Below are 24664 nucleotides of genomic sequence, written 5' to 3'. Positions count from 1 at the left end.
CTAGGATTGCTTTTATTGCCACACTCGGAGTTATCGCTACGTTCGACCTACCGTTTTGTTTGTCGTATCCAGGCTTTCACCCGGTGGTTGAAGATTTAGATTTAGTGGACGGGAAGGCAAGGAAGCCAATATTCGTGTCCACCTTCAGGCATGTTAATTATTATAAACAAAACTCGACCACTTCGGTTAAGCAAACACATGACATGCGTCTGCGTTAGCTAGCGGTTGATGGACTGCAACTCTTTTAAGCTAAGCACAACATAAAGTTTAGCAACGAACTAGATTTATTAGCATGAAACAAGAGACGAAAAGGTTTACTAAAAGGTATGCTGTGAATGGAATGACAATGTTTTGAAAATGGAATGCAAATACTAACTTGATCATACGCTTGAAAATATACCTGTGGAAAGTAAAATCATTCATGTTTACATCAATTCAGCAGCACGTCACCTTGAATAAATTTAAAAGTTGCTGACATCCGTAAGCAGCCCTTGAAAATAGTTGCGGAGAGACGTTTGATTAAGTTTTCCACTTGACATTGCTCCCTTTTCACTACAATATCGCAACTTATGACTGACCGCTGTAAAACGCCCGTTTTCGCGTTGCAGATGAAACAAAAGATGCGCATATTCCGCCTTTGATCGGGTTTCTATGGCAACGGTTGTGTGTGCGCCAATCAGTTTGCGTGAGTCCGTTACTGCGTTGATTATGCGGCGTGTGCGCAATGCGGTTTGTACCAGCCCTTGTTGCGTTGGTTAGTGGTTACCTCGGGCCGAGACTTCAAGTTCATTTTCACTTCAAGTTCCGCGCAATTCACTGCAGTGCAGAGGTTTCGACTTTCGAAAGCGACATCAAGTCTGTTTGCAAGCTCATGAAGCTAAACGTAGCAAATTATGTTGTTTTTGGGTGCATTCAACATCTGATGACATTGAATCGACACAAAATGGTAGATTTTTGCTATGTCCCAGGCAGCAAAATCAATCATATTTACATCGATTCAACGTCTGCAGACGTTAAATCAATGTAAAAATGACAGATTTTGTTGTCTGGTGTGGGATTGTAGCATCGCTACTCGTTCTAGTGATTATTTATAGCTGTTGCGGTTTGCATTCAAAAAATGTTTTCCTGCTGCCGATCGCTAGTTCATCTATTGTTTTATGTATCAATACAGCATAAAAAGTTGCCCCCACACAGAAATATGCGTGGGGGCCAGGCCCCCACGGCTTAGGCGCCTATGCTATCAAACTAGCTATTTACATAAATGTCTTTCGGAAACTGAGACAAACGTAGTTTCCATAGAAAATCTCCAAAAACGAGTCATTTTTTTTTCACTTTAAACTGGAAAGCAGCGGGAATGTGACTGAAAGAAATGTAGCGCCTCTTTGCTATACTGAAAAAAAAGTGTCGCCGCCATTATTTAGTCTACACCAGGGGTCACCAACCTTTTTTGCATGCGGGCCATTTTGGCACTTAGAAAAGCTGTGGCGGGCCGCACTGATAAAATTTTAGGTAGTTTGACTCTTATGCTAGAAAAGAACGCATTTCGTACCCAGTATCCAGCGTTACATGTTGTTAATATTTATCTTAGAATACCGCAGCAACAAAATTAGTCAAACAACACTACTGCCAGGCCAAGCTCCTTTAACAACACTTTTGAGTTCTTTAACAATGCCTAATAAACGAGGCCACTTGTTTGCGCACTTATAGCGAGGCGAGCGATTTCATCAGAATATTCATCGTCAAGCAAGAGTGGTGTTGTCACTTCGCTTCACAAAAGGTATCTTGCCATTAAGTTTCAGTGAACAAGGAAATATTTGACACATCGCAATACAGGCAACAATAGTGACCTGCAAACATATCAGCGAAAAAGAGGCTCCAACAACAGGGAGAAAGAAACAGACGTTTTAATCAACCACTGGGACAGTGTGGCTGGACATCGCATAGGAATAACTTTAAACGACACCTACCTAGAACTATAATCTCACTGGTCGATCGGTGGAATCGTATGCAAAGCGAAAATATGCTTCCTGGAAAGTATTTTTTGCCTTCATGCTGTTTAACTTCCCAAGAAAAGTATTTTGGGTTATACTTGTGCGTTGATACCTTCCGCGGGCCGCATGCGGCCTGCCATTTGGTGACCCCTGGTCTACACAGTAGCCTAGCTTATCAGGCGATATTTTCTTCTTTCAATCCTTCAAGTTTCATATTCAGTCTAGGTTACACTTTATCATTGCATTGACATCTAATCTCGGTAACCGGCCCTGCGTCAAGAGCCTCTACATTCTACAAGTATGCGGAACTACCAGGAATAACCTATCAATATGCTTTGTCAGTCCGTGGATGAAGACTCAAAAACCAACCAAAACCAAACCAAACATCCTATTTTTCCTCTTTCAAACTTACAATTGGTAAGCCGTCGCGTAGGGTTGTGCAAAACTCTAACCTCAACGCTGGTCCAGCGATCACTACACTCGACTCTTAATAACGCCCAAGTTGTTGAAGTGCGTTTTTCAAATATCACATGACGCCCCCGGTTGGGGGGGAGGAACCTTGATAGAATCAATCAATAAGATTGAGATACAAGTCATAGGCCTACCAAGAAACAAGCGAAGGAATGGCGCCTTGTGATATCTGGACAGACGCAACAATTTGGTTCTCCAACCAACTTTTCTTTCCTGATACGGTTCGTTTATGACTCCCAGGGCAGTTGAAAGGATATTTTGGACTCAGTACCAATAAGATGCTTGGACCTTATATCAAGACATTTATAAAAAACGCAATGTATCCAATGAATACTATGTTGTTTCTTTATGTTGCCTGGTCTCTAAAATTATCCAGAGCCCAGGCAAGGCCCAGGTCCAAAAGTCAACGCTACTGTGACTACTACTGTTATAGGCTGTAGTCAGTGTAGTGTATAAACTGTGATTACCGTACCATGAAACACAAGTGTTTTGGAACATTCTAGCATTGTTTATGCAAATTGTTACAATAACTACAGTACTGCCGTTTGCGATTTATACATTTTATTAAACATGCAAAGATACCTGCCACTTGCGTGTAAAAGGAGACACTTTCGTACAAAAAAGTTCGGTGTATGTCACTCAAAGACCTGCAAGTTTAGTTTTACAATCGTGATGACCCGCACAGAAACACTTGCCACGTGATACAATGCTGTGTATTCCTTGCATAGCCTTTGCCAACTTTTAAAAAAGCATCAGTTTTATAAAATTTGGTCACTATTCGAAGGCACCAATTGAATAAATGTGGCACAAATTTATGGAGGCCCAAGTAAACAAATGTAATAAAAGCATTATCGCAAAAAGGCTTCATTTTCATTTTGTTTTTCAACAAATACATTATTAAATGAGTCCCCATGTCCATATTTAGAAAGCTCGGCTTGGCTACAATATAAAGTAAACCAAAGGTAGCTTGTTGTGTTTTGAAGCAGTCACTTTTTAGGATTTGTTACAATTTCACAACACTTTTGCAAGAAAGTTTTGCTTTAACTGCGACCGCTTGCCAATTAGCGTTTTAACAGCAAATATAAATCGCATCATTGCAAACACGACCAAAAGCAGATATGCGAACAACTTGTCACCACCTGGCTGTTACAATATATGCAATGACTGCAGAAAAAGCTTATATGAAGATGGGAAAAGGCGGGTCACAAAACTTAGCAAATATTGAATAAAATGGTGTTTATGATGAGGAGGAATGACGAAACCTCGGACAGAGCGGCGAGATAAAGTAAAAAAGCTGTGACTAGTAGCAAAACTATAAAGTGGCACATGATAATCGGATCACTTAAATTGGGAAGAACATGATCACCCAAAAGCAATGAATTGACAAACAAGGGTTTGTTTGTCTTTTTTTTTAAACGCGTCATGCAATTGTAAAAATGTGGGCATTTAAAATATGAAAAGAATATTTAAATTCTAAAAAACTTGGTCTTCAGTACATCCAGGTGGGAATAGTAAGGCTGAGAACGTGAACGACTGATCCAAATATCTACAATGCGACCCCAGTGTGACGAAACCTCCACTGTTTTAAATAAAATATTCGGCCCCAACACTTGAGCTTTTTTCTGACGTACAAACAATCACATCACTTGGGAGCGCAGACACCCCAGCTCAAAAAGTCACTTGTTGGGCATGACGTAACGGCAAGAACATGTTCGCAAGGCCAGTAGCAAAAATACAAGCAATCAATGAGGAACTGGTCGCTTAAGATGATCGGTGATTCCATTCAAAATAATGATTAAGAATTTTCAAGTTTTCAAAAATAAAAACAACCATTCGGATGTGGCCAATACAAACGAAAGTCAACATTGCCAGTAACTTTTCAGTTTCCAGACAGCAAATCAGTCGTTTTTTTTTACATCGGTTTAACGTCTGCCGGCGTTGAACCAATGTGAAAAACGACTGATTTGCTGTCTGGGTTCTGCTACATGAGCAACGGTGACAAATAACAATCTTCATCGGTGCATTGTTAGCAGCGCCGCCAGTGGTGAAACTGCAGAAGAAAAGCCCCAAAAATTGGCAACGAAAAGACATGATCAACAATTCTGAAAGTTTCAACGAAAAGTAGCAAGAGCACAATTCTACATTAAGACACATAAAAACAACGTCATAATAGCAAAAAATAACGGACGCACCCAGGCGTCACTTTGATCGTTGCAGTCGGCATTCAAATTTACTTCGATTGAGCTGTTCAGAAAAAAAAATTTCAACCCAAGTTGGCCGCAACCACGGTGGTTCCAAAACATGTTTTTCAATGAGCGCAACACCTCAAGATCTTGATCAGGATCTCAAGATTCGCTTAATTCAAATTCTGTTCACCATAAACACCTCTGCGTCTTACGGAGCAAAGTGTGGTCAGTTATGGTGTGATTCCAATTACACTTTCCCTTTCCTTGTGCTTCCCTTGACAGCAAAACCAGTCATTTTTGCATTGATTTAACGTCAATTGATTTCAAATTCAAAAACTTCAAAATTTTAAAATCCAATTCAAAACCCGTCTTCAACGTCAATACAGACGTTGAATCAATGTAAAAATGACCTATTTTGCAATCTGGCTCTGGGTGCGTCGATAACAAACAAACATTCGAAATACAAACGGTAGCGTTATTACAAAAACAACAATGACCCAGCACAGTTGGTTGCTATAAAAGAGAGTCGGTATTCAGGCTTGTCCAACGTAAAATAACGTTAAAACAACGCGTTAGAATGAGTTTCTATTGGGACCAAAACAGCTCTCAGGGTGGGGTTTCTACTTAGGTAATTTTCCTAATCCGGGCAGGAATGCAAAAAAACTTTAATCCAAGGAGAGAGGAAAATTACATTATCGCCCAAGAAGCTGCAAGGAGCCCCACCAAGATAGAGATGAAGCCTTGAGATAAAGAGTTTCCACTCCCACAATCCGCACACACAACCAGCGTGGTCGTCTTCAAAGTGGTGGATGGTCTGCAAATGAAAAGGGACGTATCATTCACCAACCAACAACAAAGATTTAAGAATACATTCTAACTCTCATTACGAACCAGCAATTAGAAGCAAAGATGGTGTCATAAGGTAAGGTTTTTGACATGAAAAGCCTTCTGCACCAACGAGAGTAGACTGGCCAGTTTCTCTCGAGTCTCGGCCGCCTTTCCTTCAACCGACAGGTGAACCAGGGTACCATCCCAACGCGCCATCAGACCGAGCAAATAGATAGCAGCTGAAAACGTTTCATTCATTCGCCCCAGTAGCGGTGATTGGATACAAAAGACTTCGGTGTTCCCCGTCAACAAGCTAACTAGTTTTTACATTGATTTAACGCTTGCATGCTAAGGTTGGATGGGACAAACTTTACATGAGCAATATGTTTCTTTCTCATCTTGAACATGTCTAAGATATCCGAAAATGCATAATAATCATCATCATTAAGTTCCTTCCTCTCGTCGAGAGTTGGAGGCAATGAAGCGTCAAGTTTCTCTGTTGTGAGATTTTTCTTTTGCAGTTTTGCAATCAAGCTCTGACCAGTGTTTCATATCATTAGTCCAAATTCTTGGTGGTCTGCCCCTGTTTCGTTTTCCATTACACTAATGTATTAATGTACTTTGTGATAATGTAACTGGATCGAAAAATTTCAAGAAGACAATTTGATGTTTTTTGTTCATGAGTTGCAATTATGTTCTAAATTATAATTGTTTACTCCAAGAAAACAACATAACGGTCAATTGATGTAACTATTACGTTGAAAAAACAATAGTTAGGTGTGAACATTCTTACCTGTAATCGTCTAAGTCGCTAGATCCTTCCGCTGACCCCCAGTCTCCGGAGGAGAAGTCGGACTCGTCATCTGTGACAATGTTATCGTCAGAACGAGTATGTGGCAACAATACACGCATACACCGGGATTGTCACAACATAGTCTATCGTCTATGACGTGAACGGTCAGAAACCTTCTCTAGCTGGTCACCGGTCGGTCTTGGCTGTTTCATATCCTGGCTTCCGCGCCCTAAAAGCAAGACACAGCCGCGTGCACCGCGCAGTCTTGTTGATCAGATAGCCATAAGATGTTCGTGTTCGCGTATGAAGAGCACAAATATACGAAAGCTAACCAGGCAATGAAACACGGGGCTTTTTGCTCAGAAATGTCTCTACAAACGAAGTTTCGGTGGCAGTGAAACTTTCCAGACAACAAAATCCGTCATTTTTATATTTATTCAACGTCTACAGATTGTCTGAGTTGTACGAATGGCTTAGACTACAAGCCATAACGGCCTTCATAAATAATTGTGTAAAAGTCGCTATGCTAAAAACATACCATCAATGACATTCTGGGGGTCTCGGCCTCTGTAGACACTCTTCAGCTCAGAGATGATTTTCTTCAGCTCATTGATTTGGCCGACAACGATAGAATGGCTGAGATGGTCTTCGGAGATGGCGATTTCAGGGTTGCCCTGCTGGTGCTTCAAACCATTCAACACAACAGAATGCTCGTATCTGCGAACGGTGAAACACAAAAATCAAGATACGGACACATCTAGTAGGGATAACTAGGCTGTATTTGTATTTTGGCCAAAAACACGACGTTTGCTTTAATTTCATAACCGACAGGTGGCTCGTGGATGTCTGTTCCATTCAGCTATTCTAGTCCGTATCTGACGATTTGTAAGTTTGTTTATATAACCAAAAAAGCTCAGCAATTAGAAAAAGCGATTGCCATAAAACTGAAGATATTAAAGAAGCATGAGAGAAAATCGAATCACATGACACAGTAAAATCGAACTTGAGCTACACCACGCCAGTATACTAACGACTATAATGTCTATGTGTTTTCTCTGTTATCTTTATTTACTAGGTGTTGTTACTGCTGTAAAAATGAAACACTCACATTCCTATAGTTTTTCCATTCCAGCAGGTGGTGCTATTGATTTCATCTGCTTCATCTTTACAGAAAGTAGAGGGGAGCATGATCCAGAAATCACGAGTCTCTGCTAAAGTCTTCTTGGCATCAGTTACCAGTGTTGCCAGGTTCGTTCCGAGCGCCGTATGTGCTGTGGCGTGCTTACGCTTATCAATCGCGTCTTGCTCTTCGCTGTACGTGTATCTGTGACCAGTCATGTTGTTAAAATAACATCATGGCGTCGACGAAACATTAAAACGATGTGAAACATAACATGGAAAGCAAATATTTGTTGAGAGAATGTAATGTTGACGCCATTAAGCTGCATTCCAGCTCATAATCACCAGTTCAGTAGGCCAATAAGGCCATGACCGTAAGATGAGCCGGAGACACTTCTCTCTAGAGCAGAACTGTTCACAATCATAAGAAACCAAGGACTATATAGTCGAAGGGGCGCCACTTCGCAATCGAAGATACACCTTTAAATGTGTTGCTAAGACACAGTAACACGTTCTAGGAGCGGTGTAGAACCGGCGCCCTATCGAATTAGCGTTCTCACCACTCTGCTCTGCTAATCTTCAACGAACTGAAATCAAACCATAGTTATAGTTAGTGCACAGTTTTACGTCCTTTGCTCCCCTTATACCGTAAACAAATAAGTTTTCGATATTGAGCCAACTACGAACTTGAATGTTGCTATCACAGACGATAAATTCGAAGGCGAAGGCAGTCAACTTTTTGGACTCGATGTTTGTTTGCTAAAATATTGTTTTGTGCAAAGAAACATAATAATTACAAAAAACGAAATAAAATTACAACTGTGAAAGGCCAGCAAAATCAGTCTTTTCCACATTGATTTAAAGTATACAAACATTAAATCAATGTAAAATGGCCAGATTTTACTGGCTGCAGACATGCATAGGATAACATCCACCTGGTCTTTTCTATGCCGGAATGCTTCAACATCCTTCTATGTTCCTTCGACATCGTCATTTTATTTGTCACTTTCTTCGTCTTCTTTTCCTCTTTGTTCCTCCACAAGTGTCTTTCATGGCGATCCTTGCGTCCTCCATGATTAGGTTTGCTCCTCTTCCGGGAGGAAGACTGTCAAGTGGATGAGTTAGAGAAAGCGAAATTGCAAATTAATTTAAATGATTTACAATCAGTGGTCTGGGAATTCTCTCCACTGACAAATCCTATCTAAAGTTTGATTTTTGTGATTTTTAAAACCACAAGTCCGAAAACAGTTACGGAGACCGACAACAGTTCGTATCCACCGACATCATTTTGTCGTATCCAGGATTACGCTAAGCAAGCGCCCAGTAGTTGAACACTTAAATTAAACGGATAGGAAGGCAAGGAAGCTAATTTTTGCATCCGTCTTCACTCTTCAGGCTTCAAGTTTATGTCTTTAAATGTTTAGCCAAAGACACAGCCATATGCTCTTAAGCGGTGTTGAACCGGCGACCTTCTGGACGACGGTCTAGGGCTCTCACCACTCGGCCATGCAGCCAACATCATCATTTCATAAACAACACAGTTATCAATATACCTGGATAGCATTCAAACTAACCATAAGCTCTGATTACCTTCTTTGTTGATCTCTTGGTTCTTCTAGACTCGGAAAAGTCAAAGTCTTTAATTGTATCTGTTTCTCCAAAGGAAGAGTAGTCCGAGTGAGAAGAATCCATGAAAGAAAAGTTAGGATCTAGATCTTGGAAGTTCATGTTGTGTGTCATCTTGCTGAAATCATCCAGCGCGTTAGTGGCATTCGGGTTCTTCTCTGGAACACCACAAGATCCAAACACCTGCATGAATGAAGATCTTCAATACGTGACTCAGTAAACACTGCACGTCTACATAGTTCCTCCATGAAACGTGGCAAGGTTGGTGACCAGATGACGTCAGGCTAACAACGTTATTATAATGTAATTTAAGTTGTTTTAACATTTAATTAATCAGGGCGATAGAAAGAATCAAATGACACCCGATATTAGACATCAAAACATATCTGTAGACGTTGAACCAATGTAAAAAACGGTTGATTTGCTGTCTGGGTCATTATCCCCGATGTATGACAAGCCATCGTATACGGTTGATTTCTTAATAAAATTTACATTCAATGAAATTGTGACGTAACAGGCGACATGAGACAAGTCGTTTGCCATGTGGCAAATGGAATAATTCCAGACTGTCGCTTTCACAAAGCAACATTGACTCAGTTCGTCCATATGTCCAAATTGAACATACATATGTGGTGCAATCTTGTATATTAAATCTAATAATAATCTAATACACACAATATGGCAAGTTCCATTCTCGTTGGATGGCCTCAATAACTTCTACAGATCCTTCTCAGTATTCGATCTCCACGTCTCTATAAATCTAACACATTAGAGTTTGGCCATGGTGGCATATGTTGCAAGTCCCGTTTTCAAACTACCGGTAGAATGCGGCTGTAGTGTCTTAGGCCACATTGACATTTCGCTATAGCGACACTTTTTCGAAAGTCCCTTCAGGTGTCATTATTATTGGCAAGTTCTAGCGCAATATTGTTTATTCTATGTATCGTTTCTTATAGGTAGAAAAAAACATCTGACCGCATCACTTGCATATACCTTCGTATCACCACCACTTCCTTGCAAATAAACCAGTTCGAACCGGTGTAAACCAGAACTGATTTGCTGGTTGGGCCAAACCTACACCGTAAAGCAAAAAACTCTTGGCTACTCACAGCCGCAGTGATGTCCAGTTTATTCTCCTGCAAGACCATGACAGCCTCCGAGATTTTGACATCCAACGGGTCGAGCACAGATTCAATATTGAACGGACTCTCCAGACGGTTTAGCACAGTCTGCATCGCATCTGTGGGAACAAGTCATATGTGATTCGATTGACAAATGTTTCCAACTTAATAAACACACGAGCATGTATTATCTGTCGAATTTAATCAACCAATTACATTTCTTCAATATTTTGTTTGAATGAAAAAGCAGGCAATCGTTAAATCAAGCTCTCCATTCTGCTTCAAAGAAACCAGGTCTTTATCCGAAAATATAAGGGCCAACCAGTAATGATGTATGCAGAAGCAAGAACAAGAAGTGATAAAAGATCTAGGCTTTTAAACTTTGCAAAAAAAGGTTCACTCTGAAAACCAATGGATTAACGCCCAAACGGCTGTGGATTTTTCAAGAAAAGTAGTGGTACAGTACAGAGAAAAGTAATGAAGTGATTTGCCGCGCAGAACAAAAAACACATTTTGAGAGTGACGTAATGAAGTTTTGTGACGGTAACTAGCGATACGACGACGCAAGACAGCAAAATCCATCATTTTTACATTGATTCAACGTCTGCAGATGTTGAATCAATGTAAAAATGACGGATTTTGCTATCTGGGGCTAGACAGTAGACAAACCCCGCAACCACAAACGATGTAACAGTAACACGATCCCTGGGCAAATTATCTCTGTCTAGTGAACGATGATTGGGAGTAGAACATGAGATCCACAATGACCGCAGGTACAGACTACTGGCAAGCAAAAATTGCTGTGTTATATCGTCGACAAACATTGAAACGATGTAAAATGGCAATTCGATTTTCAAGCATGAAGCAGACGGTAAAGCAACTAGTTTGGCGACTCAACCGATGAGCTGCAAGAACATCAAGGCTAATGGTATTTATGAATAATGACAATACGGTTTATATAGCGCCAAATCCACAGTCAAACTATGCTTCTGGGCGCTGTACATGACGATGGTGAGAAAACAAGTTATGATGTTCAGTGACATAGAATATTTCTGAGCGAGTTTTAAACTCATTCAACCTGCCATTACAAGTAAATGATTAACCTTTTCTGGCATTGTCGATATCCTGGGTGAGGGCTATCTTTATGCAAATAGTGCCACTTTGCATTCATATGAATGCTGGCATTTGTACAATCTAATCTTTTAACATAATTTATTAAAGAAACAGTTTCGCTATAATAATAGCATCTTCAGCTCATTCAAATAATATTCATGTTTGGTTTTCCAGTCGGTATTTGCGGGGTAACCATGTAAGTTACATATCAATATGATCATTTAGTTGGCTTTTTGAAACAAACCACTTCGATGGTATAACCAGCGATGAAACTAGTCGACCCAGCTGCATGAGGTTGTGGCGTGGAAATTAAAAGCTTTTCCTTCATTACAATTCGACCATTTTACATAAATTCTGCGACAGAAGGATAAAAATTAGCGACAAAAACCCATTACGACAATTCAAGTTGTGTTTTTTTGCACAAATCTAACATTAAACTACGTGAAAGCGATGAGTCACGGCTCATACGCGACTTAGCAGTGAGAAGCTGTCATGCGGGAATGGTTTCCTTTATTTCGCCCCATGAAGTCAGATTCTATTATTTCTTCTACTATCTCAAAGTGTTTCTGCCATGTTGATGCTATGACCCAGACAGCACAATCCGTCATTTTTACAATGAAAATCACAAAATATGTCTTTTTGCATCGATTCAACGTCTACAGTGATCAGATTGACCGTGCAAAAGAATGGATTTTGCAAGCAGGGATGTCACTTTCAAAAGAATCTTCATAACAAAACGAAATTCTTGATGAATGTCACAAAAGTTTCTATTTTTAAATCTCTGTGAACTTCAGGCTAAAAACAATGAACCCCAATCGTGTACTTGAAACCACGCAGCCAACAAGGCTTTTTTTACATTAATTTAACGTCTGCGCCCTGCGGAGGTTGATTTAATGTAAAAAGAAGCTGGTTTGCAGGCTAAATAGTTACGCCACTAGTAAACGTTGCACTTTCTAGAAGTAAAACTAATATAGCAACAGTGCTTCAATGACAACTCGCACTGCTTGTTATACCAAGCGCCCAAGCTGATCATGAATATGAACTGCAAGAAGAATTTCATTTCCAATTATTGTCTGTCACTTGTAAGCCAACAGATGATCGGTCGCACAAGACACTTGTTTCTTGCGCATTGTACGATCAAGTAACACAACCTGGCCACATAAACATGAAAATTAGAAGCACAAACGCTACAACCATGTCAAAAATTTAGTCTTTTTGACATTGAATTAACGTCTGCAGACCGTGAATCAATGTGAAAATCAAGTTTTGTTGGGTGGTAAAAGACTGCAAAGTTAGGGGTGAAAGGTCAGGCGAAATTAATAGCGAGTTAAGTGGAGTTCATAGATACATCATATCAAACTGGCTTTGCAAAGATTGTTTATTTCGTTGAAAGAATTCATTTGTTCATTTCGTCCTTGAAATAGGGTTGCCAGAGGTTAATATAAAAAAGAGCCCAAGCTTATGCAAAAAATAGCCCAAAAGTAGTCCAATTTTTTTGGGGGTTCTAAAATGGAGCCCTAATTGGAGCCCAAGCAAAGAGATAGGCGATTATACAAAATTCTTCCAGAGGGCTTGATCATCAGTCCCAAATTATAGGTGTTTTTCCAGTTTTTCACATCTTTCAGACAGATTAGCAACCATGCATTCACTCAACTGTTTGTTAAAATAACTACAAACAAGTACTGGTACCACACCAAGCAGGCGCAGATCTAGGAGTTGTTTTTTGGGGGGGGGGGGGCCAGAAAATTTGAAAATGAATTGAAAAGTAAGAAAAAACAAATATGAACAACCAGTGTCGTAGCCAGGAATTTGGGGGGTTTGACGGCCGGCGAGCGAAGCCGCGTGTTCGCCAAAGGCGACACCCAGCGGCGGGGGGTCTGGGGGGCCTCCCCCAGAAAAATTTGAAAAATTACTTTGAATTTGGTGCATTCTGAGAGCATTTTCAACAAAAATATGGGTATAAATATTCCTGTGAAATGGTGCTGTCCGGTGGCATAGCAAAAGAATAAGATCATGTTTTCTTCGGCATTTTTTCGGTAATACAGCAAAGTCTCTATGTTTTCTTGTTGCTAATTCCTGGCTGAGATGTTTGAATGTTTGGTATTGGCAAAACTCGCTCTTTTAATGCAGTTTCGCTTAAAATTAGGCAAACTCTGTTTTAGAGACATGGAGACTGAAAGCATCATTCTCAGTATCGTGACGTCACACGCGTGCCAAAGGGGGGTTGTAAGTCCGCTGTGGGACTAATATCAGCTGTTTAGAAGCATATCAAACCATTCAACAATTTCTCACAAAATTTCGGGGGGGGGCCAGGGCCCCCCCATAGATCTGCGCCTGACACCAAGTAACACAAAAAATGGTTTAATTGCTTTACGTGATGAGCTAACGTTTCAAGAGTGTTCCCCTCAAGACCGTCAAACGGTTTTGATAACCCACCAAGGTCGATCAACGTAGAATCAATCAATCAATCATTTTATTTTTGGTTATAAATTAATAAACTATCTTTTTTGTCTTTTTTTTTTTAACTCATATAAATTGTTAAAAAAATTCACTAGCCTTTTTTTCTCATCTTTCCACATATGTAAAAACTTTATTAAGGTGTTGCGACCATGCCATAACTGATTGTCCTGCTTTGGCATTATGCACGTTATAGCGTCCGTATTTTGTCGCTTCTACCTTTTTTTAGACCCCTGCCATGTTTGACATATATTGTTTTCGTTGTGATGATCAGAAATAAAAACAAACTGAACTGATGTCCACTCCACTGCATTTTCATAAAAACCTGAATTACTTAAGTTGCCAGGATTGCCAGATATTAAAACCTAAACATGCATATTTTTGAAAATTGGCATCTTTATACCAAACTGGTAACCCTGCCTGACCGAGGCCTCCAAAAACGCTGCTCCTCAATGAAATAATTACGAATTAGGTAAAAATCTTAAACATGATACAATTTTTACATAAAAAGTTATAATATATTAAAAAATAAAAGTAGCCCAATTGGGCGCCGGCCAAAAAAGCGCGCCCAATCTGGCAACCCTACCTTGAAACGACGCTGGTTAATCTAAAAGTGATACAATTTGTTGTAAGTCTGTTGCCATTGTCTCGTCATAATAACAAGCCTGCTGTATGCCGCAGGTTACTTTTCGAATCTTAATTGTTATGTGTTGCAATGGCGATGTAAACATGAAGCCATCATCATCGCTAATTCCTGCCGCAGTTTTGCCGCAGCAGCAGCAGGTCTCAAACGTGCTAGTCGTGTTGCCCTGAGTGGTTCACGGGGTCAGTAATAATTTAGAAATTATGCATGTCAAGTATACAGTACATCGTTTGCAGACTTGGTGGAAGAACATACGTCAGGGTAGGGGCGAGCAAAATCTTAGAAATTAAGCTGCAAAAACATCAATTACATCGCAACAAAGACTCTTAGTTTTCGCGCCATTGCTTTGTTGAAGCTTTGTGACGTCACAATTGTTTTGGTTTACAATTTCGCAATGGCAAGCAGTTGTGTGAGGAGGTCTGACCTCTTTGTTGTCTGTGTGGACTAGTTGTGTTGAATAAGAGCAGGTAGATTTGATTTCAGGTTCAGTCGTCTGACATCATTCTTAGAACTGCGTGTGATGTTAGTTGTATTGCAGCTTGGAAGCGGTAATTTTAACTTGCTCTTTTAGTTGTAAACATGTACCGCAACACTTGTGGCGTACTATTGTTATTTTGACACAACTCACCGAAAAGCTACAATAAGTAGAAAACAAAACATTTTTGAAAGAAGAGCATTGTTCGAAACTTCAAAGACGAATAGTTTGTGAAGTAATTTGTCATTGAACAAACAATATGCAAGGGTGCTTTGCCTGCTTTTCCAAAAGACCAAAACAACAATGATTTTCAACAAAAATACTCCATACTATGTCCATACAAAGCGACGATGTATTTCAACGCACTCAGTCGAGTACAAAAGAAATACGTACAATGCTAACAGCGAAGACAAAATTGCTTCTAAAGTAAGAGCGACGGAAAATGATTTTGTCTCATCTCATTAGTAGATTCCGATTGTTTTCAGTGCAGCAATTATGTCCATTTTCCCAATGAAATCATCGCGTTCTCGCGCCGTTCGATTCTACGACCACTTTTTCGTAAATTATGTAACAACTTACGAAACAAAATGATGCGATGAGGCAGCATTCAAAGTGTTTAATTTAACCTGAAAATGAAAAAGTAATCTCTCTCTTGCCCGCTCTGAACTGTCAGCTCACCTATATATTCCTTCCATACTTTGCTAACGGCATGGTAGTCAACCAAGCATCCTTTCATGACATTCATGCACATTTGATTGCAAGGCCTACTAGATGGCATGGCCTGACAAGCAGAACAGTACGTCATTCTTGTGAGGGCGACTTCGCAATCTTCACTTGGAGTAAACTGCAAAAATAAAAAATAACTTTCGAAACCGAGTTTTTCGGTATTGCACTTAATGTAGTGGGTGCAGTAAATGCACAATGCTGAATAAGCGACCTCGCTACATAAAACGAGATCTCTTCCCTGTTTAGCGAACCATTCCTTGTGCACATTGGTTTAATTTTTTCCTGAAGATGATGAATTAATCTAAAAAACGATTGATTTGGTGACCGGCTTACCTTTGTGTCCTCCATCATTGTTTATAAGCGATTGAAACGAACAAGCTGCCTTTTTACTCAATTTGATTTTTAATCAAAAACATACTTTTGGTTTCATATTAGCAAAAGCAACTTTTCTAACTCAACTGTTCTGTACAATAAAGAACTTCACACGTTAATAAAACTTTCCAAAACGTTGCTTAAACATAAGATAAATTTGTAACAACTATTAGACACGTTCCCTTTGATTGCCTGGTATCTTAGACTCTCAGGGTTTCAACTTTCAAGTATACGTCATAACTCGCACTGCAACATCGAACACAATCACTTCATTATGTCCACGCCGAAACTCATCCCAGCAAGGATCACAAGCTCTCTTTGATAAATTGGCGGATTGTTAACATGTTCTCAAGCCGACTCTGATGTAACTGAAAGTGATCCGAACTTGGTAGACAAACAAGTATAACGAACGTTACATAACGTTCTTTCAACAAAAAAAATATCTAATCAGATTGCAAGATTGCATGCGCTGAACTGAACCCTCAGAAAGTAAACTTATCAAACCAAATGATAAGCTGAGTTCAAAAAACACGCGCATTCTTGTGTTGAAATTGTTTACTTTATGGTCATGATTCTGAGTAAAAGTTAAAAACTAATTGTTTTTCAAATAAGACTACACTAATTGATTTTGTCACATCACAATGTCGTGTAGAAGCGTTGTTCGTAGCGGTATCAAAACTGTGTATTGTGACTTTTAAAGTTTTAAAGTCTTCTAAAGATCCGGTTGTCAACTGGATAAGATATAGTACTAAACCAAGAATGTCCAACCTTTTATTATGGTTGGCCGCATTTGTCACTTGAAATAATTCAATGGGCCGCAGAACCTATTAAATTTCAAGAAAAATGGGTATACTACATACATAAAGGAACAATTATTAAAAACCCTTAATTTCATTTTTGAAAATAGGAACACACAACACTAGGCTACCCAAGTACTAAACGCATGCTTTAATTCTTCGAGTCTTATAGTTACCGGTATACATAATCCTGTTGCTCCCAGACTATACTCTTACTGCGCCCCTAAAAGCTGACTGAGTGACTGGTATATTTTAATTAAGCTAAGATTCAAAGTTCAAAATACTACTTGGAGTGAAAATGACTAGCGGGCCGCACTGTGGCCGCGGGCAGCAGGTTGGACATCCCTGAACTAAACCATCGCGCCCTCTCAATGGACATCTGCTGGATAAATGCCGATACAACAACAAAGGCAAACAAACCTCCAATACAGAGCAAACAATTTTCATTCTTATAAAGCAAGAAAAACCAAAGATTTGAAGTAAGTACCTTGGCCAGGTTTTGAACCACCGTCCTACCAACATCAAGACTTCGAACAAATGTTTTTGCAATTATGGAAGCTCGTTGAACCTATAAAGAAAAATCATTAAACACAATGAGTGTGAGAATGTCTAACGTAAGACCAGCTAAAAATTAGACACTCGCATCGCTTTAATGTCACCACTCACCAGATATTGAAACGATGTAAAAACGGTAATTTTTGTTTGCTTGGGTCGGACGATAACTAACCCACCCCATGTGGTTGAAAGGGATTATGAGTTTTGGTCCATTGTCACTCAACAATGCAGTATTTGTGAATACACACGTAAGCAACATAAACAAATAAACAAGTTAGTGGGTTTACCAAATAATATGAATGTGAACTACTGGTTTGTGACAAGAAGTTTACTTTATGACAGCATAGTATACCTGTGAAGAGATAATTTCAGGGCTGCTATCAAGGGGTTGTAGAGTGTTCATGTTATCGGCGATGCACTGCATGTAATCATCATTCATGATGTAGTTGGGATTAATAAGCTGAAACACTTTCTGGGTTAGAACTGTGAAGAACTTGTCGAATACTTCACTAACGTCCACTGCTTCCCCGCTGTTGCAGAAGATAGAAAACGTTGTTAACCTCAAAGTTGTTTCAAGGACAAAGAAAAAATGTAGGCCATTCTGTTGACAACATTCACCCAGAAAAATCCGTCGTTTTTACATTGATTTAGACGTTGAATTAATACAAAAATGACGGATTTTGTTTTCTGGGTAGGACAGCTTAGAACCTTTTTTTGCAACACAGTAACGTTAAATCAAAATAGATAGAAAATGATGGATAAGGAATTGCTCAAGTGGTATAGTTGCACAACCATACAGTTTTAGTTCAAGAGTCAAGTGTGATAATGTAGCCCTGATCAAGCAAATAAAGAATGTGATAAAATTTAGAAATGACCTTCTTCTTTTATGAAAAGAATGTGAATGACATGAATTTAAAAAAAAGTCTATTTTTACAGACCAGCGTACTTACTGATAATAATTGTCGAGATTTTCAAACAGCTGCATAAACACAGCTGAGTGGGCGGAATACAGAGTCCCATACGTTCGGAAGAACAAATCATCCAAGGCCTTCCGAGCATTTTCAATCAACTTTATGAAGAAATCTGAAAAAGGAATTGTTGAAATAATTGCGACGTGAGTCTACGTGCTGAAAGGGTGTTTAGAAGGGATGCGCTACTTTGAGACCCCGCATGATCGTTGACCTGAAATAAATTGTTCTACGAACACAGTAACGCACCACCAGAGGAAGTAACGTCCGTGATATCATCCAAACAACCACATTTTAAATCAGTTTAAGGTTTCAAGACGTTAAAAAAGAAAAGTTTGAAAACGTACAGCTTTTTTGATTGAAACTAGTGAAAAAATAGAAATTTGTAAACTCTATGGTAATATTCTAGAAGTACAGCAAACTTTAAGTGGAAATGGTATATCTTGTTTTGTAACAATGCTCATATGGTATAACAACAACAACAACAACCTGTGATAAATCCAACAACAGTAATGTGACACTTTATATTTTCGTGCTTTTACCATCATATTGTCAAAAAAGTAAAGAGTTTTGATAAATAACTAAAACTCTAAAAATCAACACAACTTATAGCATTGCTACGATGGGACAACCACTGAATCACACAAAAAGAAATCAACAATTTCAATATTCCAGGTGTAAACTCTATTAAATCTAAATGTAAACTGATGTAGTGTAGGTTATATTTCTTTAAACGCAATATTACTGTAACTTTAGGTTGGATAAACGTCTGACATTTACCAAATATCTAACCGACCAAGACAACTGGCACCCAAATATGTTCATGAATAAATAAACAAGAAATGAAAATAAAACAAACACCAAAACACATAACCAAAGGTAAGAATGAATTGCCCAGGAGCAAATTACTGATTTTCATATTGATTAAACGTTTGCAGACGTTAAGGAAATGTAAAAAAATGATTCAACTGGTGGCTGGGTGGTAGCACACATGCAAAATAAACGTACTTTTGGAAATTGAGGCAAATGTTGCGGTTGATCAAATCTGTTTTTACAAAAACTTAACAGAAATTGCGTTGAAACTTGATCTGGTTGGACGCAGAGAAAACGCAAACCAACGACAGTCAGTGTGACAAATCCTTTTCGAAAACCCCTTGTGTGAAGGCATATCAAAGTGAAATATATAAAACGAACAAAGCAAAACAAACGTGCCTTGGGGTGACATTGGCGAATCCGCTGCAGGAAGTGTGGACCTTAGAAATTCTATCAACGTTGAATTCAATTTTTTTCGCGGTTTTTCCACCAAGGGTTAGCATTTAGCAAGTTGTTTGTTGACTAGTGAGCTTGTTGCAATTTCCGGCACAACAACGTGAAAATAAAATGACGAATACCAAGGCACAAAAGTGAGCAAGACCAAAATACACTTCCACTCAAAAACACGCACAGAGGTGGCAAAAAACTAAGCATAAAAGTGGCAAACTACATATTGATTGTCATGGTTTAGAATTATGATCCTTCGGTAATTTTCGGGCTACCTGGAGATCAAAACTACATGGCGATACTTTTAATATTTATTTTTATTTTAACTTCATAAGCAGCAAACACACATGACATCAGACTGATACAATGACGTAACAATAGGCTGGCCTGTACAGTCCCAGCAATGTTGTTTCAAGCCAACCCAGCAACACAAAGCCCTGAGATTTTAAAAAGCTTAAAAATTAGAACATCGTCTATGCTCAGCTACCGCTTGGGCTTAGCAAGCACGTGCCGAGGGTTTAGTAGCTGGCAGAGTGGATTAAAGCCTGACGGATACAGACGTCAGCATTTTACCATCAATCTTGCATTGAATATGTGGCCTAGATCAAAATTCTCAACCTTTTTTTGATGCGACCCAAATTTTCTAAAAAGTGAAGTTTAGAAAATTTTGCTGCCGATAAGCATAACCTGCTAGCCTATCACACTTTGAATGCATTCAGAAAAACATGATGGCAACATAACGTGTTGATAACGTTTTAGATCGGCCAAATACAACAGAAACAAAGTGAGAATGAAACGAGGTGCAACATAAGAACAATCGATATACGCAGCTTCACTTATAGCAGGCCACGAGGCTCCAGGCGGCCATGGCCACCGACAAGTCGTTAAATGGCCTCCGAAACTACCACGCCGGTAGACCATGTTTGGTCGCCAGCGTCCACAAGCTACTCCACTTCGTTTGTATTTGAACAAAGCAAAAAACAAGGTAAACAAGGCAATGTCTCTCACACACCGACAAAAATATTTCGCAATTAAAAGTTTCGCAAAAAGGCTGAACGTCGACCGATAGAAATTCGACTAGCTCTACACCTACTTGGGAAGCAGTGCATTTAAATAGGCTACGACTGCAAATATGTTTCATGGCCTTGTTGTTTCGTAAATGAAAAAACACATCAACCAACAGTCCAATGGATCTTTAAAAACGCAACTTTTTAACGTATTTTCTATTTTGGCTGCCGAGCGCGAGAATTTGGTCGGAAGGAGCTCTGGTAGTTTATGCTTGGTCGCCAGAAAGATAAAGGAGCTTAGAGGCTTGCTGCAGGGTTTTGCGTTATTGCAATATATTTTACAAAACACTTTTCTTGTTTGAAAAAAAAACAAGAGACCAAGAACTTTTTTCTGACGACCCAACTTTGGGTCACAACCCATAGGTTGAGAACCACTGGCCGAGATTGAATGCAACAAATAAACGAAACAATCGTTCGAGTGCTGCGATAGGAATAAATAATGGGATATAAATCGTTTTTTACCATTCCCAAAAGACTTTGCCATGTCAACAGACGGTGCGGCCAAACAACGTTTTTATTCCAAAAATGTTTTGCGTGTGGTTCGCGCACGGCAAAAAAAAATGGACACGATATCGCGAAAATGATGAGAGCTTTCAACAGCAATTCAAGCTTTTCTACATCCCTTTGTAAATGCGCCTTATACATATCTTTTTCTCTCCTTGTGCTAAAAATTTCAAATTAGCTTTAATAGTTTTGCCAACATGTTTTTGTTGGTACACATAAATTCGCCATATTGCATTTGCAAGTATGCAAACGTCGAATCAATGCAATAAGAGCTGAGTTTCTTGGCAGGTTATGATGGTATTTTAACATTTCGGCCAAGTGACTGCCTGCCATTGTCATTATTTGGTAACCAACCAGATTTTCTATTTTATTATGAATCTATCCCTTTCTAGTAAAAAAAAATACCATTTTACATCGCTTCAACGTCAGCAGACGTAAAAACGATGTAAAATGACATAATTTGCTGACTGGAAAAAGTTGCCAATCGAAATCGAGGCGTGTTCTTTGCAAAAATGCGAAAGGGAAGAAAGCGATGCTTGGCGGTTTACCAATGTTTAACTTTGTTGAGACTGAACCAAAAGAATCTCATTTAATTTCATAAACACGAAAACAAACACCAGGCGGCCACATAATCTCCAAGATTGGTATGCGAGAGCTGAGGAAGCCACCAAACATTAACAATGAGAAAACAGCATGAGCATAAAAAGCGAAATTAAATCTGTAAAGTTTCCGAGTTGAAAAAGAAAGTAGCGAAAGTCACAAAACAGCAGCGCAAGATGCCAAGAATTCAGTGACTGAAACTTAATGCAAGTATTGGAAATGAAGGGAACACCAATGTGAATCGAAAATGACCGAGTGTATCATCAAAACGCGCTTTACCATGGTACACCATACATTGCTGAACCAATAGAACAGTTTGTGTATGTTTCTGCTTTTACTTTATACCGCATCAGACGAAGAATGCAATCATTGCTAGAAAGCAATTTATCCTGATAACAGTAACACCAGAATTTTTTCAGTATTAAAAAAGGAGCAATAACGAGTCAAAATAACAAACTGTCAGTTCACAACTTGGGAACAATTTATATCGACTGTTGCTTGATTTCTCCTCGTTAGTTTCACAAACAACTTTCGTTTCTGGTCGAGAATGTTTTGACAAGAAATTTGATTCTGCCAATCGAACAGATTGCACAAGGTGAGCAGTCGAGCTACCAAATGATGACCGATGCTGCAGATGTTGGATTGTTGGTCTTAATTTTTCTTTCCGTTTTGCATTTAAAATTTTCTGTCGTCAAGCGCACGACCCAGGCAGCAAATCAGTTATTTTTACATTGACTCAACGTCTGTAGATGTTAAAAATTAATGTAATGTATGTAATGTTAATTAATGTAAAAAAATCATTGGCTGGCTAGGGACTGTTTTGGTATTTGGCTTACTTATTCACAGATGGCATGCTGAATGCACATAGCATACCAATCACCAACTATAGTCACGTGACCAATGACCAATGGAAGAAGACGACTAGCTAAACCTTCCACCATCAAGGCGTTGAAGAAAATCGAATGAATACGCGGATGAGTTCACAATTTGTAGCTGCCGCTTAACTTTGCTAAGTTGGGGCATTCAGTTTGCTTTCAAACGCCTCTGATTTTAACTAACACAAAGGAGGCGTCAACAAAGACAGTCATCCACTCCAGAGCGAGGTGTGGCTGTTCTGTGAGTGATGTGTTGCAGACGTGCAAGTTGTCAGTGACATTGTCAATTTCATCTTCGTTGATACCGACATTTCGGTAACTGTATTACACAGTGATTGCCAATTTTCCGTATGCTAAAAGGGGGTTCTGGAAAACTTAAAGCAGGTTTAGTTGGCCTGATTCGTATCACTGCACCGTCGCACGCAAGTTGGTGCTTCGTCGTGCAGATCGTTCAACAATAGCTGCTTCTGTTTTGTCCCTACCCATTTACCAATAGATTTCACTGCGCACCGCGAGTACATAGAGTAGACTATAGCGTTGTAAACAGAGGCTGTTGCCATGAAGCAAGCAAAAATGTTAGGTTTATAATTCGTAACACGCTACTGATTATGCTACATCGCAATGGAAGGCGTCTTGGTCTCAATCCAGACAGTAAATTCCGTCATTTTTACACTGACGGTTGGTGTCTGGGAATATCTCCGCAAATCAACACAACTTCTAATCAGCTGCAAACATTTCGACGTATCTTCACTGTACGAATCCTATCAGTTTCTCAAGCACATGATAAGCTGGCAAGTAAAAGACAAGAGCGGATTGTTCCCTGTTCTAAATATACGCGAGCTAAACACTTACAAACTGATAAGACTTAACAAATACGTGCTTTTTTATGCTATTTCAACAATTAAGAAACGTTTTTCAATGCAAAAAGAACTGATTTGCTGATTGGGTTACGCCAGAAATTCTTACTTTAGTGGTTAGGAAACTGAGTCGACTGCATAGCCGAGTGGAATAAGCCCTGGTACGCCACTCGATAGGGGGCCGGTTCGATACCGCTCAAGAGCATGCGGCTGTTCTTTGGCAAGGCACTCAAAAGACATGCCTGAAAGTGGACGCGGAGATACGTATCGACGTCGAAGCAACCGAGTAGAAATCGATACAAACGCTAAACCTGTGTCTCGGCATTCGCTTGTGTCGTAAGCATGTTACGATCTTATCGATGTGAAATACAGTACTTTATTCTGACATAAGCTTTTCTTTTAATAAAAACAATTTTCAGAAACATGGACCCACTGTAATTACTGTCGTTCCTTTAAATTTAAAACGATGAAACTGAAATGGTAAGAATAGGAATTCTTAAAATGTTGAATAAAAACACTGTCTTGCCAAACATGCAAATGATCAGTAACCGCGCAATGGCTAGCGAACGTCACTGTGACGTCACGATGACGACTATGATCCCTCACAATGCGTGTTATGTCGGCAAGAGCTTAACATCGCCCGCGATCATGTTGCTGATGTTATTTGCAGCGTTAAGTTACCATATTTGGCACCAAAGTGTGATGGAGCAATTAGATGAGCAGACAGATGTAGACTCGAATTTGCCTGATGAGAAATCTGTGTATTGTTTTCTCTGTGTGTTTGTTATTTGTGTTGTTATTGTTGTGTAATAAAAAAATAAATAAACGAATTCAATATTTTATAATACGTTGGTTCCTGTTAGTGTATTGACACAAGTAGTGGTGAAAATCCATACGTCAAAAAGTAGCGTTTGATTTTCTTTTCAGATTTCACGGTGAACGAAAGCGAAAAATGCAGGTGCAGCAAAAGGTCAGACCGAATTCCATCAGGTTACGTCATAATTTCTCTTGTAAGATCACAATCCATCACCGAAAACAACTTCTAAATCTGACACGGCAGTTACCACGTTTTTGTATTTCATTCTTTGTCTACTTATCAGATTTTATGAAAACAATGCAACATCAAGCAACAATTGGAGAACGACACATTCCATTGGAAAAACTTTACATGAGCGCAGAAATTAAACTTTTAGCACTGCATTAATTCCAACTGTAAAGAATCCGAGAATCCTAAAAAAAATCTAAAAAAAACTGTTTCCA

General features: G+C 39.2%; 1 protein-coding gene across 1 annotated transcript in view; it reads right to left on the bottom strand.

The window, feature by feature from the left end:
• Positions 1-3006: 3006 nt before the first annotated feature.
• Positions 3007-24664, bottom strand: part of LOC145782373 (glypican-6-like) — a 39532-nt gene continuing 17874 nt past the window's right edge. Inside the window, exons 3-13 of the mRNA XM_082594158.1 lie at positions 18224-18356; positions 17626-17803; positions 17206-17286; positions 15502-15667; positions 10124-10254; positions 8979-9197; positions 8324-8493; positions 7378-7593; positions 6808-6986; positions 6270-6339; positions 3007-5462 (exon numbers count right to left, since the gene is read on the bottom strand). Of these exons, the coding sequence (XP_082450284.1) occupies positions 5336-5462; positions 6270-6339; positions 6808-6986; positions 7378-7593; positions 8324-8493; positions 8979-9197; positions 10124-10254; positions 15502-15667; positions 17206-17286; positions 17626-17803; positions 18224-18356 (1670 nt within the window). The 3' untranslated portion in view covers positions 3007-5335. The remainder of the gene's footprint in view (positions 5463-6269; positions 6340-6807; positions 6987-7377; positions 7594-8323; positions 8494-8978; positions 9198-10123; positions 10255-15501; positions 15668-17205; positions 17287-17625; positions 17804-18223; positions 18357-24664) is intronic.

Source organism: Aplidium turbinatum, chromosome 13 (assembly GCF_918807975.1).
Source record: "Aplidium turbinatum chromosome 13, kaAplTurb1.1, whole genome shotgun sequence".
Taxonomy (NCBI): Eukaryota; Metazoa; Chordata; class Ascidiacea; order Aplousobranchia; family Polyclinidae; genus Aplidium; species Aplidium turbinatum.
Note: the sequence above shows the minus strand (reverse complement) of the source record. Positions and strands in the feature narration are given on the sequence as shown.